Consider the following 15,067-nt stretch of genomic DNA (forward strand, 5'->3'; position numbering starts at 1 on the left):
TAAAATGATGCATCTAGGGATGCACACAATCAGACTTGCTTCAGATTTTGGATAAAACGACGAACATTATTTAAGATGAGTAATGTAAAGAAATTGAATAATCATAGTGGATTGAAAGGCGCCTGGAATCATCCAATCAAATCATTTATATTTAGCCAATCAATGTTTACATTTCGACCAATCAGAGTTTTTCTGATTATTAAGCAATCAGAAGTAATTAGGCATAGGATAAAAGGTATAAATATAAGAGACCCATGTAGTTTTCGTTTACTTGGTTGTTACTCATTGCTTGGGTAACACTTCTTAAGGCTAGGTTCTTGGGCTGTGTCGGGAAACAACAGAATTGTTAGTTAGACCACTCAGCTCAGGGATCTAGTTCCTTAGTGTCTCAGTGATTAGTGTCTTGGTGACTTAGGATTGTGTCTTGGTGACTTTAGTTTGGGTCTTGGTGACTTTAGTTTGTGTCTTGGTGACTTTAAATTATAGAGGTGTCTCAGTGACTCTTTAGGGTGTGTTTTAGGGTAGTTGCAGACTGTGTCGGGAAACAACAGAATTGTTGGTTAAACCACTCAGTCTGCAGCTACAGGGAAAACGTTATAGATTTGATTACTGGTGACTCCTTTGTCATAGTTCGTTTTCATTTAGTTTACTAATCATTATCCAGATAGGGCCAAGGAAAAGGTATATATAGTGGATTTCAGTCACTTGTTCTTTTAGTGACATTGATATTATTGAAGTTTGTTTTGATTTTACATTGTAAGCGTGATTCTTAGGGAAAAACCTAAGCGAACCCAATTATTAATTATTTGCATTTAGTAAAAACGTTACAGTAAACAGGCCTATGTCCTACCTAGACCAAAGTAGCATGGATTATGCCATCTAGGGATACACAATACAAAACTTGCCTCAGATCCAGCATCTGATTTACATTTTCTGGATGACTAACAAGTCTCAGTTTTACAGCTGGTTGATTCCCATGTATCTGTAAGCCCTATGTGGATGAAACATACATGTATGATGCATTTAGGGATGCACAATACCACACTTGCTTCGGATGACGGATCTAACCTAGATTTATTGAAGTAGATGCATTCCCAAGTAACTATAAGAGCTAAGTAAAAGAGATATATTTCTAAGTAAAAGAGATATCTCTCTTAGTGAAAAGATATCTCTCTTAGTGAAAGAGATATCTTTCAAAGTAAGAGTAAAACTTGGTATAGTTTTGATATGCAAATTCAGGACTGCATGTGTTTGAAAATGTTCATCACAGAGCCTTGGAATTTGGCTCAGAAGTTCCTCATTTGTTGCTCAATTAAATGTTGCATAATCATAATTCTTACAAGAAGAAAGGTATTAGATAACTGTATAAGAGTGATAACTTTAAAATCGGTCTATTATTGTGTCTAAACAGTAACATGTAATTCTTCTTCATTCCATAATATTGTTCGTTGAAGAAAAATGTGCACAGAGTTCAAGATTGACTCAAACCTGCTTTAAAAAATCATTTAAAACTTCATCTCAAGATCAGTATGGCCATGGTACATATGTATAAGTCATTTCATTGGAAGCATCTTCAGGTTGAAGCAGATGTTCAAATTATAACCCCAAGGGATGTGATTTATACGGAAGCGTATTAGTGCCACGTAATATATATTTTTTTCAAGTTGGAATATTAATGTTGGCTTTTCCAACTCTAAAGTTAGCAATTCGAACTTTAATCTTGGCTTTTCCAACTTTAATATTTGAGCTTTTCTAACCCTTTTTCTTAGCTTTTTCCCCGTATTTTAAATTATTACCAACTTTATTAATGCAAACTTTATGCACTGAAACAAATTGGTGAACAATTAATCTTTGTCAACTTTTTTTTTTATCTTGACCTTCCCTATGACCTTACATATAACTTCCAACTTTAAAAGCCCTTATATTTCTTTTGGTCTATCATATATAATTTTATACAGAGAACAAGCATTCTGAGAGTATTGCATTAGCAATACTAGTCCCCTACCGGCAAGTGTAATCTGTGTAAAAATTGAAAATAAAGGTCGTAATTCCGTCAAAAATCATTGAAGCGGAACGAAATGCAAACTTGATCTGTAACTCATCAAGATACACCCACATACCAAAAATCAGCTCAATATCTGCAAGCGTTTAGAAAAAAAGTTTGGAAAACCAAGTGGGACAGACTGACAGACAGACAGCTAGACAGACAGACGGACGGACGGACAGACTCAGAGGAAACCTATAGTCCCCTCCGGTTTCACCGGTAGGGGACTAATAACTTCATACTACTCCGTACATGACAGCTGAGGATTTCAACCAAACCTATTTAAGAGATCACACTTATATTCGTTTTGTATATATGTGTCTGATATTTAAATGCGGAGTCGGTAAATAAATCGGTTATTGTTTTAAATTTCTAATATCTATGAAACGCGATTGATTTAAATCGTGTAATTTACAGGAAAGTCTTATCTTTATATAAAGTAATAAAACAAATAGAAAGATTTTTTTTTAAATTTAGTTAGTCAAAACTTATCCAAAATACGCCATATATGACTTTAAAGCTGGAAAAACCAAGATTAAATTTGGAATTGCCAACTTTTAAGTTGGAATTACCAACTTTAAAGTTGGAAGAGCAAACTTAATAGTTGGAAAAACTAACTTTAAAGTTGGAATTTTCCACTTAAAAAATAATACGTGGCACTTATACGATTCCGTAGGGATTAGACTTCAATGGAGATTCAAAGTTTTACGTGAAAATAAATAAGAAATACAAAAGGTCTTTTTAAAGAATAGTATGACCACTCAAAAACATATTAGTCATTCTCAAGTTGTGTGGATTTTTTTCTTTCAAATAATGGACCCTGGAGTTAGGATGGGGAAAGAATCGCATTATTAAAATTTTTAAAATTACATAATGCATGTGCATGTATACAGGAAAAAATATCTTCTCCAGAACAGCAAGGCCATGTTAGACATTGATCGTGAAGCATCCTCATAATGTTTGGATTCAAATTTGGTTAAGTCACACCCTCTTGAATGTAGGATGAGGTCACAATATGGGTTCAATTTTTTTGTACAAGAATAAAAGGGACAATCTTTTAAAAATCTCGTGAGGGTTGTGGTCCACAGATCTTTTGTTAAAAGCCCTAATGATCCTCGTATAAAACAAATTTAACAAGTTAATTCCCGGGGTGGGGGTGGGTAATGGTGTGGTTCATATTTAATTTATTTTGATAGATATCCAATAAATAATGAAACAAAGAAGCATCTTATCAATTAACATGGCAAGTTGATATTTTACATAACTGAATTTCAGTTAAATTCATGGTAACAGCATGTTAGTGTAGTGTTTATATTTAGAGGTCCGAGGCAGTAAATAATTAGGGATGTAATTGATGTTGTCCAAAGCTTACTCTCCAGATCCGATCACCTTTGTAGATATATAAAATATCGATTAGATTAGCCAATTATCTTTGGCATCTGTCATTTTAGACCCACTGATCAGAGTTTTTTATAGTGACAAACTTGCTCCTTGCCATTTGGGATGGGTAAGAATAGATGATAAGAAAGTATCCTGGTTATTTTCATGCCCGCTATTTCCCGCATCTGAGTGTGTATGTTTTTAGAAGAGGGAAAGGAATGTTACTTCTTTATTGTAAAAACTTAATTTGACATTTTGTTTAAAACAAAGCCACTGCATTCCAAAGAATATTTTTTTTACGAAATGACGCTGAAATGATAAAAGATCGAGCATAAAAATTTTTTTGCATTCTTAAAACTTTTCTTTTTTCCATGAAGAATTGTTTTTAGTGCTTTTTTTTCTCGTTGTAACCTGCCAAATGAATATCGTATTATCAGTACTGTTTTTAGGTGATGTTCGCAAGGGTAGTCACACGAAAGCACAACACGGAAGCTTGTTTCATCTAAATCCATTTATGAAACAAAAACAAACAGAAGCATTTTCATCTCAAAATATTTAAATAACCGTGGGTTTTTTGACCCAGCTAACGAAAAGTACAGAGGTGTGTTAGAACTTCTGTAACGTACATGCATTTACTTTAATATAGATTAATTAAAATGCATTACAGTCGAGCAATCAAGCAATTAAAAAACCATGTCAAAGAATAAAACATGAGTCAACAAGATGTGTTTGTGAAACAGTGATGCCCCCGTATGGCAGCTTATGGCGAAGGTTAAAGTTTCTTCAAATGCAAGTCAAAATCCAGGCCAAAAGATAAAAAATGTTGATACCCAAAGAAAGGTCTTGTCTCGAGGAATACATCTGTGAAATTTGAAAGACCTAGATACAACTGTTCAAAAGTTATGGCGAAGGTTAAAGTTTTTTAAATAAAAGTCAAACGTCAAGGTCAAGGTCAAAGTGGTTGGTATCCAAAGGAAGATCTTGTCACAAGGATTACATATGTGAAGTATGAAAGCCCTAGCACCAACCATTCAAAAGTTATGGCCAAGGTTAAAGTTTTTCAAAAGTAGGTCAAACTCCTAGGTCAAGGTCAAAGGGTCAAAGTGGTTGGTATCCAAAGGAAGGTCTTGTCACAAGGATTACATATGTGAAGTATGAAAGCCCTAGCTTCAACCATTCAAAAGTTATGGCCAAGGTTGATGTTTTTCAAAAGTAGGTCAGACTCCTAGGTCAAGGTCAAAGGGTCAAAGTGGTTGATATCCAGAGGAAGGTCTTGTCACAAGGAATACACGTGTGAAGTTTGAAACCCTAAGCACCAACTGTTCAAAAGTTATGGCCAAGGTTAAAGTTTTTCAAAAGTAGGTCAAACTCCAAGGTCAAGGTCAAAAGGTAAAAGTTGTTGGTATCCAAAGGAAGGCCTTGTCACAAAGAATACACATGTGAAGTTTGAAACCCCAAGCACAAACTGTTCAGAAATTATGGCCAAGGTTAAAGTCTCATAAAATTTTGCAAAAGTGGGTCAAACTCCAAGGTCAAGGTCAAGAGGTCAAATATGATGGTACCCAAAGAAAGGTCTTGTCACACGGAATACACATGTTAAATAAGAAAGTCATAGCTCCAACCAATCAAAAGTTATGGGCAAGGTTAAAGTTGACAACAGACAGACAGACAAACAGACAAACAGACAAACAGATAAACAGACAAACAGACAGACAGGACAAAAACAATATACCCCCGGGATCTTTCGATCCGGGGGCATAATAAATATAAAAAATATTCCTGTAAATGTTTATTCTGTGTCCTTTAAATTTGTTTTACATTGAATTAATTTAATTAGCATGCATTACTTACTCTTTTTTTTTTTTTTTTTTAAACTGTTAGATATTGAAAATATCATTCGCTTGCTGGGTGAAGTTTCTGATGATTGAGAACGGAAGTTTACGTATAAAATGAATGATGTCTCTTCACGCTTCTAACTTCATCTCTAACGCCTAGTGAGTTTGTTAAACTTGCTAACAGCTTGTGGCCTTCACACAGAAATATTTATTAATCTGCAGTGTTTGCTTCGAAATGCTTTCGTTTGAATGACGCAGCTTCAATGTCTGCTAACATTTTCTCGTTGGTTTCAGATTTGACTTCGGGATGAGTTTCATCTAACCCACACAAATGCAGACTCAAGAGCCATAGTCTTTTGCAAATACTTTTGTCTCGCACATAGTCCTTTGTTGGAACGACTTTACAATTTTCGAAGAATTTGCCAGATTCCTCTCTAAGGCCGTCGGCCACAGCACAGTAAACAATCGTTTGACAGCCGTCTTCAGGAGATTTGAACATGAATTCTGCAAATTTTCGTAAAAATTTGCCCATTAGTCCTGTTGTACGTCTCATGATGTCTGTAGCAACACATCCTGAAATAAGATATGTTTCAAAACGATTCATCTTAAGAAATATTTATATTTTACATTACATGCATGCTCTTAGAGAAAAAAAAATCACGTCGATATGATATGAACTGCTTTTATTGCTTCGATTCCAATTTAAGCTCTAAAATACTACAAAAAACATTTCTTGGAATCGAAGCAATAAAAACAGTTAAAGGATATGACAATTTTAATTAACAGTTGCTTTTATTTGCAGAAGTTCTTAGAATTCTTTAAGGGATTACTTAGACTAGACTAGTCATACATGTTATAACATTATTTAGAAGTACAAAAAAAAAGTAAAATACCCGGATGTACGACGAAGGACATAATGGCCTCTGGTGACCACATCCGGTGTGCCTCAACTGTGAAATGCATCACTGCAAGTTTGCTTCTTGTGTATGCGTCAAACATGTCATAATTGACAAGTGGAAGGTCATCGAAATCTAACTTTCCTTTTACATAATAATTGGATGAAAGGTTGATTATACGAGAGGGGGCGCTTTTCATCAGCAGATCGTGTAGAAGATACGTCAGATAAAAATGGCCCAAGTAGTTCACCCCGAATGTCTTCTCGTATCCATCTACGGTAGCTGCTTTTGGCCCAAGGTATGCTAAATACAACGAGGAATCAAAACTGTATACGTGTAATTACATTAAAATATATATATTGTTAATTTCTCGTTATCTTAAATTTTGTTTCATGAAACTAGTATTATTTTTCTATAGTTATGATATGTGCATACCTGCATTGTTAATCAGGATATTCAATTTATTTTCATTTTCCTTCACCTTTTTAACAAAATCACGTATGCATTGAAGACTAGACAAATCCAAATACATTGCAATAACATCATAGTTTCCCGTCTTTTTGGAAATTTTTCTGGCAACGGCATCACCTAATTTTTGATTGCGACACGCTAGGATAACCCTCGCTCCACGCGACGCCAGCTCACATCCCGTTGCCTTCCCGATACCAGAACTCCCACCTGTACAAAATATAAAACGTCTCAGCTTCAAATCGTAATAGATCTTCAAAAGCCTGATTGTGGGGAAGATAAATAGAACTCCAGGAAGAATTATATAGTTGCATAAACAACATGCGGGGTTTGATAAATTTGTAATCTTAAGATATTCTGGATTGTGTTAGTTGATTATTTTCGCAGTTCAAATTTCATTAAAACATGGTCAAAGGCATTTCATTAATGCATGTTATTATCTTTTCAATTTTGACATAAAGAGAGATACGCATTTTTCATTTTTTATAACGTTATCCCAACACGTTTCATTGATAGTGTACGTTGCTGCAAAAAATATATTTCATATACGTATCCAAAATATTCATCTCGTGCACAGTTCGACAACCAATTCATTTTCTAAAAAATATTATTCTTTCCAGATATACAAAATTTCCCTCAGACCTCTTGTTCTTTGTTCCCTACAAAGTATTCTGAATAAAACCTACAAATTTTGAAATAAATACTTAGTTCTTTTATTCATACATTCATTTATTCTCTAAAAAAAACTATGTAAATGTTACAAAAGATACATAAAATATTAGTGATGAGAGGAACGAAATAAGTTATAAATTTTGGTAACAGATTAATATAGTTATCTTTAGAATGTAGAATCAGTATTGGTAATTAAATTATAAAATTACGAACATTAGAGAATGCCATTCCATTCCAGTTAGTATTTATCCCAATTTGATTGTAATGACAAAAATAACACACTCTTTCATTTTCTTTGAGCATTATACCACCTACCCATCTCCTGTTCTGGAAGGCGCTGGTTACTTGTTCTAACTTTCGCAAAAATTGTAAATTTACTTGTTAGAAGAGTCAAATATTCTTCACATTCAAACTTCTGTTTATTATATACCTTTACTGGAATTATTATTACCATACCATTTTTAGCTCTACTGGTCAGAGACCAGAAGAGCTTATGCGATAGTAAGGTGTCCGTCGTCCGTCCGTCTGTCTGTCTGTCTGTCTGTCTGTCTGTCTGTCTGTCTGTCCGTCTGTCTGTAAACAATTTTTCAAAACGCTACTCCTCCTACAGTTTTAGTCCGATTTCAATACAACTTGGCACACAAGTAGACTACACTAAGATACATAATTTAGTGCATCGGTTTTTGATTTCGATGGACGGTGTTGCCATGGTTACTAAAAATAGAAATTTCTGTGAAATTCCTTTAAAACGCTACTCATCCTACAGTTTTGGTCCGATTTCAATATAACTTGGCACACAAGTAGACTACACTAAGATACATAATTTAGTGCATCGGTTTATGATTTCGATGGACGGTGTTGCCATGGTTACTAAAAATAGAAATTTCTGTGAAATTCCTTTAAAACGCTACTCCTCCTACAGTTTTGGTCCGATTTCAATATAACTTGGCACACAAGTAGACTACACTAAGATACATAATTTAGTGCATCGGTTTTTGATTTTGATGGATGGTGTTGCCATGGTTACTAAAAATAGAAATTTCTGTGAAATTCCTTTAAAACGCTACTCCTCCTACAGTTTTGATCCGATTTCAATATAACTTGGCACACAAGTAGACTACACTAAGATACATAATTTAGTGCATCGGTTTTTGATTTTGATGGACGGTGTTGCCATGGTTACTAAAAATAGAAATTTCTGTGAAATTCCTTTAAAACGCTACTCCTCCTACAGTTTTGATCCGATTTCAATATAACTTGGCACACAAGTAGACTACACTAAGATACATAATTTAGTGCATCGGTTTTTGATTTTGATGGACGGTGTTGCCATGGTTACTAAAAATAGAAATTTCTGTGAAATTCCTTTAAAACGCTACTTCTCCTACAGTTTTTGTCCAATTTCAATATAACTTGGCTTACAAGTAGACAACACTAAGATACATAATTTAGTGCATCGGTTTTTGATTTTGATGGACGGTGTTGCCATGGTTACTAAAAATAGAAATTTCTGTGTAATTCCTTTAAAATGCTACTCCTCCTACAGTTTTGGTCCGATTTCAATATAACTTGGCACACAGGTAGACTACACTAAGATACATAATTTAGTGCATCAGTTTTTGATTTCGATGGACGGTGTTGCCATGGTTACTAAAAATAGAAATTTCTGTGAAATTCCTTTAAAACACTACTCCTGCTACAGTTTTAGTCTGCTTTTAATATAATTAGGCATACAAGGAGACTATACTAAGATACATAATTTATTGGATTGGTTTTTGAATTCGATGAACAGTGTTGCCATGGTTACTTAAAGTAGAAATTTTTGTGAAATTCCCATTAAACGTTACTCCTCCTACAATTTTGGTCTGATTTCAATCTAATTTGGCACACAGTTAGAATACACTACAATACATAATATGTATTTCTGTTTCTTTTTATTTGGGTGAATGGTGTTGTCATGGTTACTAAAAATAGAAATTTCCGTGAAATACTTTCAAAACGCTACTCCTCCTACAGTTTTCATTTGATTTCAATATAACTTGGCACAGAAGTAGACTACTTTAAGATACATAATTCTATTTATTGTTGCATGTTGCAATGTTTCAAATCCAAGTGCTACTTTTCTTTTGTTATACAAACAGACCAGTAGAGCTACAGTCTCATCAGAGACTTCTGGTTTTGTAAACTGATCTATTTAGGTTGAGCTTTTGGTTTATTGTAGAAGCAATCAGCTTAACGCTTTGAACTCTTTGATCATTCCAAACATTACACATTCCTGCAGTGTTAGAAATATCATGTTTACACGACTTACGTGGATTACTGATCTCATTTTTGGTATATCTATCGTAAACAAATAATAATTCTACATTTTAAAAATGTATACATTCGCTATAACATTTTCAACGCCCCATATTTTACAACCATACAGTAAAACAAAATTAATCGGTTTGTCAAATAGATCTAACAGTAAAAAATAAATTTTATGAACGATTTTTTTTTTTTTACTAATCCCATGCATTGTATTTATGGAGTTTCTTAGCCTTGCAAAATGATCCTAGTCTTAGGAATAAATTAATCTGTAGCCTGTTGTCCCTTGACACGCAGTCTCTGGGCGATCTATCCGTGTAAAGAATTCACACAGAAAGCATAATCCTGATGTGTGAAATAATCTCACCAGGACACAAATAATCAATTAATATTCTCTTTGAAAAATAATATTTTTGTCATGTTATACTGGTATGTCTATTGTTTGAAGAAATATTGATACTTTTTTTCCCACTATTGTTTGCTTTAATTTTTTTAAGATTAATAAATCTAAAAGTGCGAACATACGTACGTTTCATGCAGTCATATTCAATATGACGAACTTATGCCATAAAACAAATCACACACGTTCGCTAATAGTATTTACAAGTAAGTAATAATTGCTTGATATTTGTCTGAGAGTCTATAGAGACTGACGATTTAAGGTCATACGCAACGTACATGTACATGTATTTTACAAGGTACCTTTCCAACTGATAATTTTCCCAGAAATTCTTCATTTAAAATTATAGTACCACCACATGTTCCTGAACAAAAAAATCAGCATACATTACCAAAGGGTTTGAACAGATATCAAATGAGGAAAATCCTTGTGTTTTAAAGAAACTTTTTGAGCTGGTATTTCCTCAACATCTGATTCAGATATATAGCATTACCAGACATTATGAAAACGCAAAAGGTCCTTCAATTATTTGAACTTTTAAATTATACAGGGAATAAGAAAATAAAATTCAAAACTACGTTGCGTATGACCTTAAAGATTGCTGGGAGTATCAGAAGTAAAGTTTAAGAGGGCGTCATATAGTAAGTAACCGTTACTGATATATAATTCATTGTAATCTTGTTTAAAACAAAATTTATATCATTAGTTTCCGTCATACTGAAGATTAGAAGATCAATTCTATATACCAGAAATTCCTAGAGAAACAAGCAATCATATCTTCTCTATTTAAGTTTCTACGTGGATTTTTATTGAATGTCCATAAAAAGTCTCGGGTTATTTCTGATAAAAAGAGAAATGTTTCATAAATTACGTGTTGCAGTTTAATTTATTTGACTGCTTTGCAGAATTTGACGTTGCAACATTTTTTTTAAACAAGAGGCCCATGGACCACATCACTCACCTGAGTCACACTGGCCCTGCTTGTCTTGAGGAGATTTTTTTCCGTTTATGTTTCTGAGATTGCAAATTCAAATGACTAATCATGCCCTAATAGTTCTTGAGCAAAAATTAAAAAAAAAAATCCAATATATTTTACCCCCCCCCCTTTTCCCATGAAGGTCTTGATTCAGATCTCTTTATCTGCACTTCCTGAGGATGCTTGCATATTAATACGAGCAATCATAAGCCTGCTGTTCTTGAAAGGAAGATTTAAAAATGACATGTAAAACTCTGATTCCCTATTGTGGCCCACCCTACTCCCCAGACCAGCATTTGAACAAATTAGAATTTGCACCCCAGTGAATCTGTATCCAAGTGCATCTGTACCCAAGCCTGTCTGCCTATTAAAATGACTTATCATGACTCTTCTGACCTTGAGAAGATTTTTAAAGACTTTTTCTTCAATATTTTATATATATTCCTATGAAAAACTAAATGAAAACTATCCAAGAATGCTTGCATATCGGTATTATTAATCATGGCCCTGCTGTTCTTTAGAAGATTTTAAAATTTTTACCTATATTTTCTGAGATAAGACTTTGATCCCTTATTGTGGTTCCACTTTACCCGTGGTGTCCCTGATTGGAACAAACTTGATTATGCACTACCTGAGAATTGTTACATATTAATATCACTAATCACTGCCCTGCTGTACTTGAAAAGATAATTGCCAAATACTTTTTTCCCTTTATATTTTTCTATGTAAAAATTTAATTCCCTTATTGTAGCTCCATCCTATCCCCAGGGGTATTGACTTGAACAAACTTTTAACTCCATTTCCTGAGAATGCTTGCATATTAATTTCAATAATCATGACCTGGGAAGACTTTAGCGAGTTTTGCTATATACTCGTGTGTAAAAAATTGATGCCTTATTGAGACCCAACCCTTTCCCCGCAGGCCACAATTTGAACAAACTTGAATCTGCCCCACCTGAGGATGCTAGCATATTAATCTCTTTAACCATGGCCCTGCCTTTCTTGAGAAGACGATTTTTAAACATTTTTTTCGCTATATATTCCAATAGACAATTTTGATCCCCTATTGTGGCCCCACCCTACTCCCCGGGGCTATGATTTGAACAAACTTGAATCTGCACTTCCCGAAAATGCTTGCATATCAATTTCAATAATCATGACCTTGCTGTTCTTGAGGAGGGGATTTTAAAACATTTTTTCCTATATATTTCTTTGTAAAACTTTGATCCCCTATTGTGGCCTCACTCTTCTGCCGGGAGAAGGGGGGGGGGGCGTGCATGATTTGAACAAATTTGAATCTGTGCTACCTAAGGATTCTTGCATACATATATGACTTATCATGGCTCTGCTGTTCTCGAACAGAAGATTTTTAAAGATTTACCTTATATTCCTATGTAAAACCTTGATCCCCTATTGTAACCTCATCCTTCGGGGGGGGGGGGGGGGGCATGATTTGAACATACTTGAAACTGTGCCACCTGAGGATGCTTGTATATAAATATGTTTTTCCTATGCAAAACTTTGATCCCCTGTTGCGGTCCCACCGCACCCTGGGAGGCATGATTTGAAGAAACTTGAATCTGCATTAAGTCAGAATGCTTTCACATACCCTTCATGTTTTCTGGCCCAGTTGTTCTTGAGAAATAAATTTTAAAAAGATGTTAATAATTTTTCACAAATTCTTAATTATCTCCCCTTGAAAAAGGGTATTTTGATTCTCCCTCAACCAAGGATGCTTTGTGATAAGTTTGGTTGAAACTGGCTTAGTGGTTCTGGAAAAGAAGTCGAAATTGTGAACAGTTACCAGACAACACACGACAAACAAGAGACAGACGGACAGCTGGATAGACGGACGCCGGAAACTTTTCAATTGAAGAAAAGTTCACTTTAGCTTCAGCTCAGATGAGCAAAAATGTTCCGCTTTCGAAAACAAGATTAGCTGCAAAAGTAGAAATGTGCAGTTATTTTTCGTTTTTATCAAAATTTCACATTCAATGTTGGTATTTGTTTTAGCGTATTCGGTCTGTCTTTAACTGTCAAAATCTTTCTCATACACTAAACTTATTCATTTATGAAATTAACTTATCTATTAGGCATTTACTAGTATAAATTCTATTCTGTGTTGTAAAGCTTTAAGAAAGACAACAGGGTTTTTCTAAAAGTGGTATGCATAATGCTGAGAAAACATAAAATTCAAGAAGTTTATTTGGAGTTTGAAAAGTCTTACCTTCCAGAAGTCCAAATTTTCAAAACTATCACAAAAATTACTAAAAATTCTTTAAAATAAACCAGGAGTGTTGAAAAATTACTAGTCTCAGATGTGTGCAACAAATTGAAAAAATAGCAAACTGCTTCTATACAGGCTGAAAAAAAACTTGCGCATAAATGTCATAAATACCTGTTATAATAACAGTTTTCCCATCTATGCGATTTTCACTCTTGCATTTGACGGTCCATCGAAGATACATCCGCCAGAGAAATAGACCCAGCAACACAGACGAAAGTAATGTAGTTGAAAGGATGGCCAGAGAAAAATTGACTGCTCCTTTGGGTGAAGGGGATTTTCCTGCTCCACTGTTCATAATGTGAATGCCTCTGAAACAACTGCTATGTGTGAAGTGTTTTTTCTTTGCGTAACTGAATTTATATATACATCGTAAACAGATACTGGAGGTTCTGTTTTACTTCTCTACAGTCTGAGATTACTAGGTGATTGGTAGCTATTTTTGTCAGCATAAACCGTGTAGTCGCGTCAATTTTTGACTTTTCCGTAGTATTTTTAACAAATTAATAGACTATAGGTTTTCTATGTACATGTATATCTATTGAATTAACCTCATAAATGTAATTTTCAACATTTGTTTGGTTTTATCTAACTACTTGGACATTGTATATTCACAAGAAATAAATAGCACGAAAAAGTTTTAGTGAGAAAGATACTGTATGTAAAACGAACCGTGTACATTAAATTTGAGTCGTACAAACTTTTGTTCATTTTACCTAGCCTAGAGGTTGCATCCGTAAAATAACCTTCAAACAATATATTTTAAATAATTATACTATATTATAATATATATTATTATACTTCTGTTAAAATGTTTCCTATATAAAGTTAAGAAGGTAAAATAACTATTTTTTATAGTCTGAAAATTTCCACGCACAGAAAAGCTATACCCCGGGGTATAGTTTTTGCTATCCACCCCTCGGAAAATTTTCATGCAATTTTTGCCGCCAATTTTGATTTCCTATAATCAGTCTATAGACTGAGCTGATGATGTCATCCTGACTTCAGTAGCATTGTGACGTCATCAAGATTTCAGCTCATTCAGCAGTGTTATCTTATTCAAAATACCTGCTCAAAACTATTATAATTATTTTCATGTTTTGCCTATGAAACTGTAGTATTAGGTAATACAAACCCTCTGAAATTATGATATACATCAGTATAATAAAACGCTTATCCACTGGCTGTGAGTGGGATAGCTCTTTCATCAAACCCTTGACAGGAACTATTCCCCTCGGGCAAGCCCTCGGGGAATAGTTCCTGTCGCGGGTTTGATAAAAGAGCTATCCCACTCACAACCAGTGGATAAGTGTATAGTACTATTTCATTTTATTTTGTTTTCGTTGACTTTCAGGATTAAAGAATGTTGTGTTTGGATAAGGGCACAGTGTGTCGATATTGATTGTTTGTAATATGATAACAACTTGAAAAGAATATATCTCAATGTTTGCATATTATTATAATGCATTTGAAAAGTTCACATCCAATGTGAATAATACTGAATAAGTGTATCAAATAATAATCTGCTTTCATGCCAATCCTCGATCTGTCCCCCGCCATTTCACGTATTTACCATAATAATATAAACACAAATAACAAAGGTGTTAGAAATAATCGTACTCCTAAATTCTTTAGTTTGAATGTCAATTTTTTAATTTTTTTCTGATATCGCGTCATTTCAATAGCACAGATCTGTGTTCAGCTTTATAAAGATTTAAAATTCTAGGGGTTATCTACATATAAGAAGAGAAAAACTGTCTTTCTGGGTCCATCCCTTTTCCAGCATTTGAAATATACCTCAAATC

The 15,067-nt window shown here is 34.1% G+C and overlaps 1 protein-coding gene across 1 annotated transcript; it reads right to left on the reverse strand.

The window, feature by feature from the left end:
* Window positions 1-5,324: 5,324 nt before the first annotated feature.
* LOC133205909 (retinol dehydrogenase 12-like) lies at window positions 5,325-13,602 on the reverse strand. The gene is made up of 4 exons (XM_061341802.1): window positions 13,377-13,602; window positions 6,591-6,833; window positions 6,153-6,458; window positions 5,325-5,832 (listed from the first exon to the last, which is right to left on the reverse strand). Exons 1-4 carry the CDS (start codon window positions 13,558-13,560, stop codon window positions 5,471-5,473), a joined length of 1,095 nt encoding a protein of 364 aa, XP_061197786.1. The 5' UTR covers window positions 13,561-13,602; the 3' UTR covers window positions 5,325-5,470.
* Between the last annotated feature and the right edge of the window lie 1,465 nt (window positions 13,603-15,067).

This window comes from Saccostrea echinata, unplaced genomic scaffold, assembly GCF_033153115.1.
Source record: "Saccostrea echinata isolate AGI-Se365-2 ecotype Australia unplaced genomic scaffold, CSIRO_AGI_Sech_v1 ptg000054l, whole genome shotgun sequence".
NCBI lineage: Eukaryota > Metazoa > Mollusca > Bivalvia > Ostreida > Ostreidae > Saccostrea > Saccostrea echinata.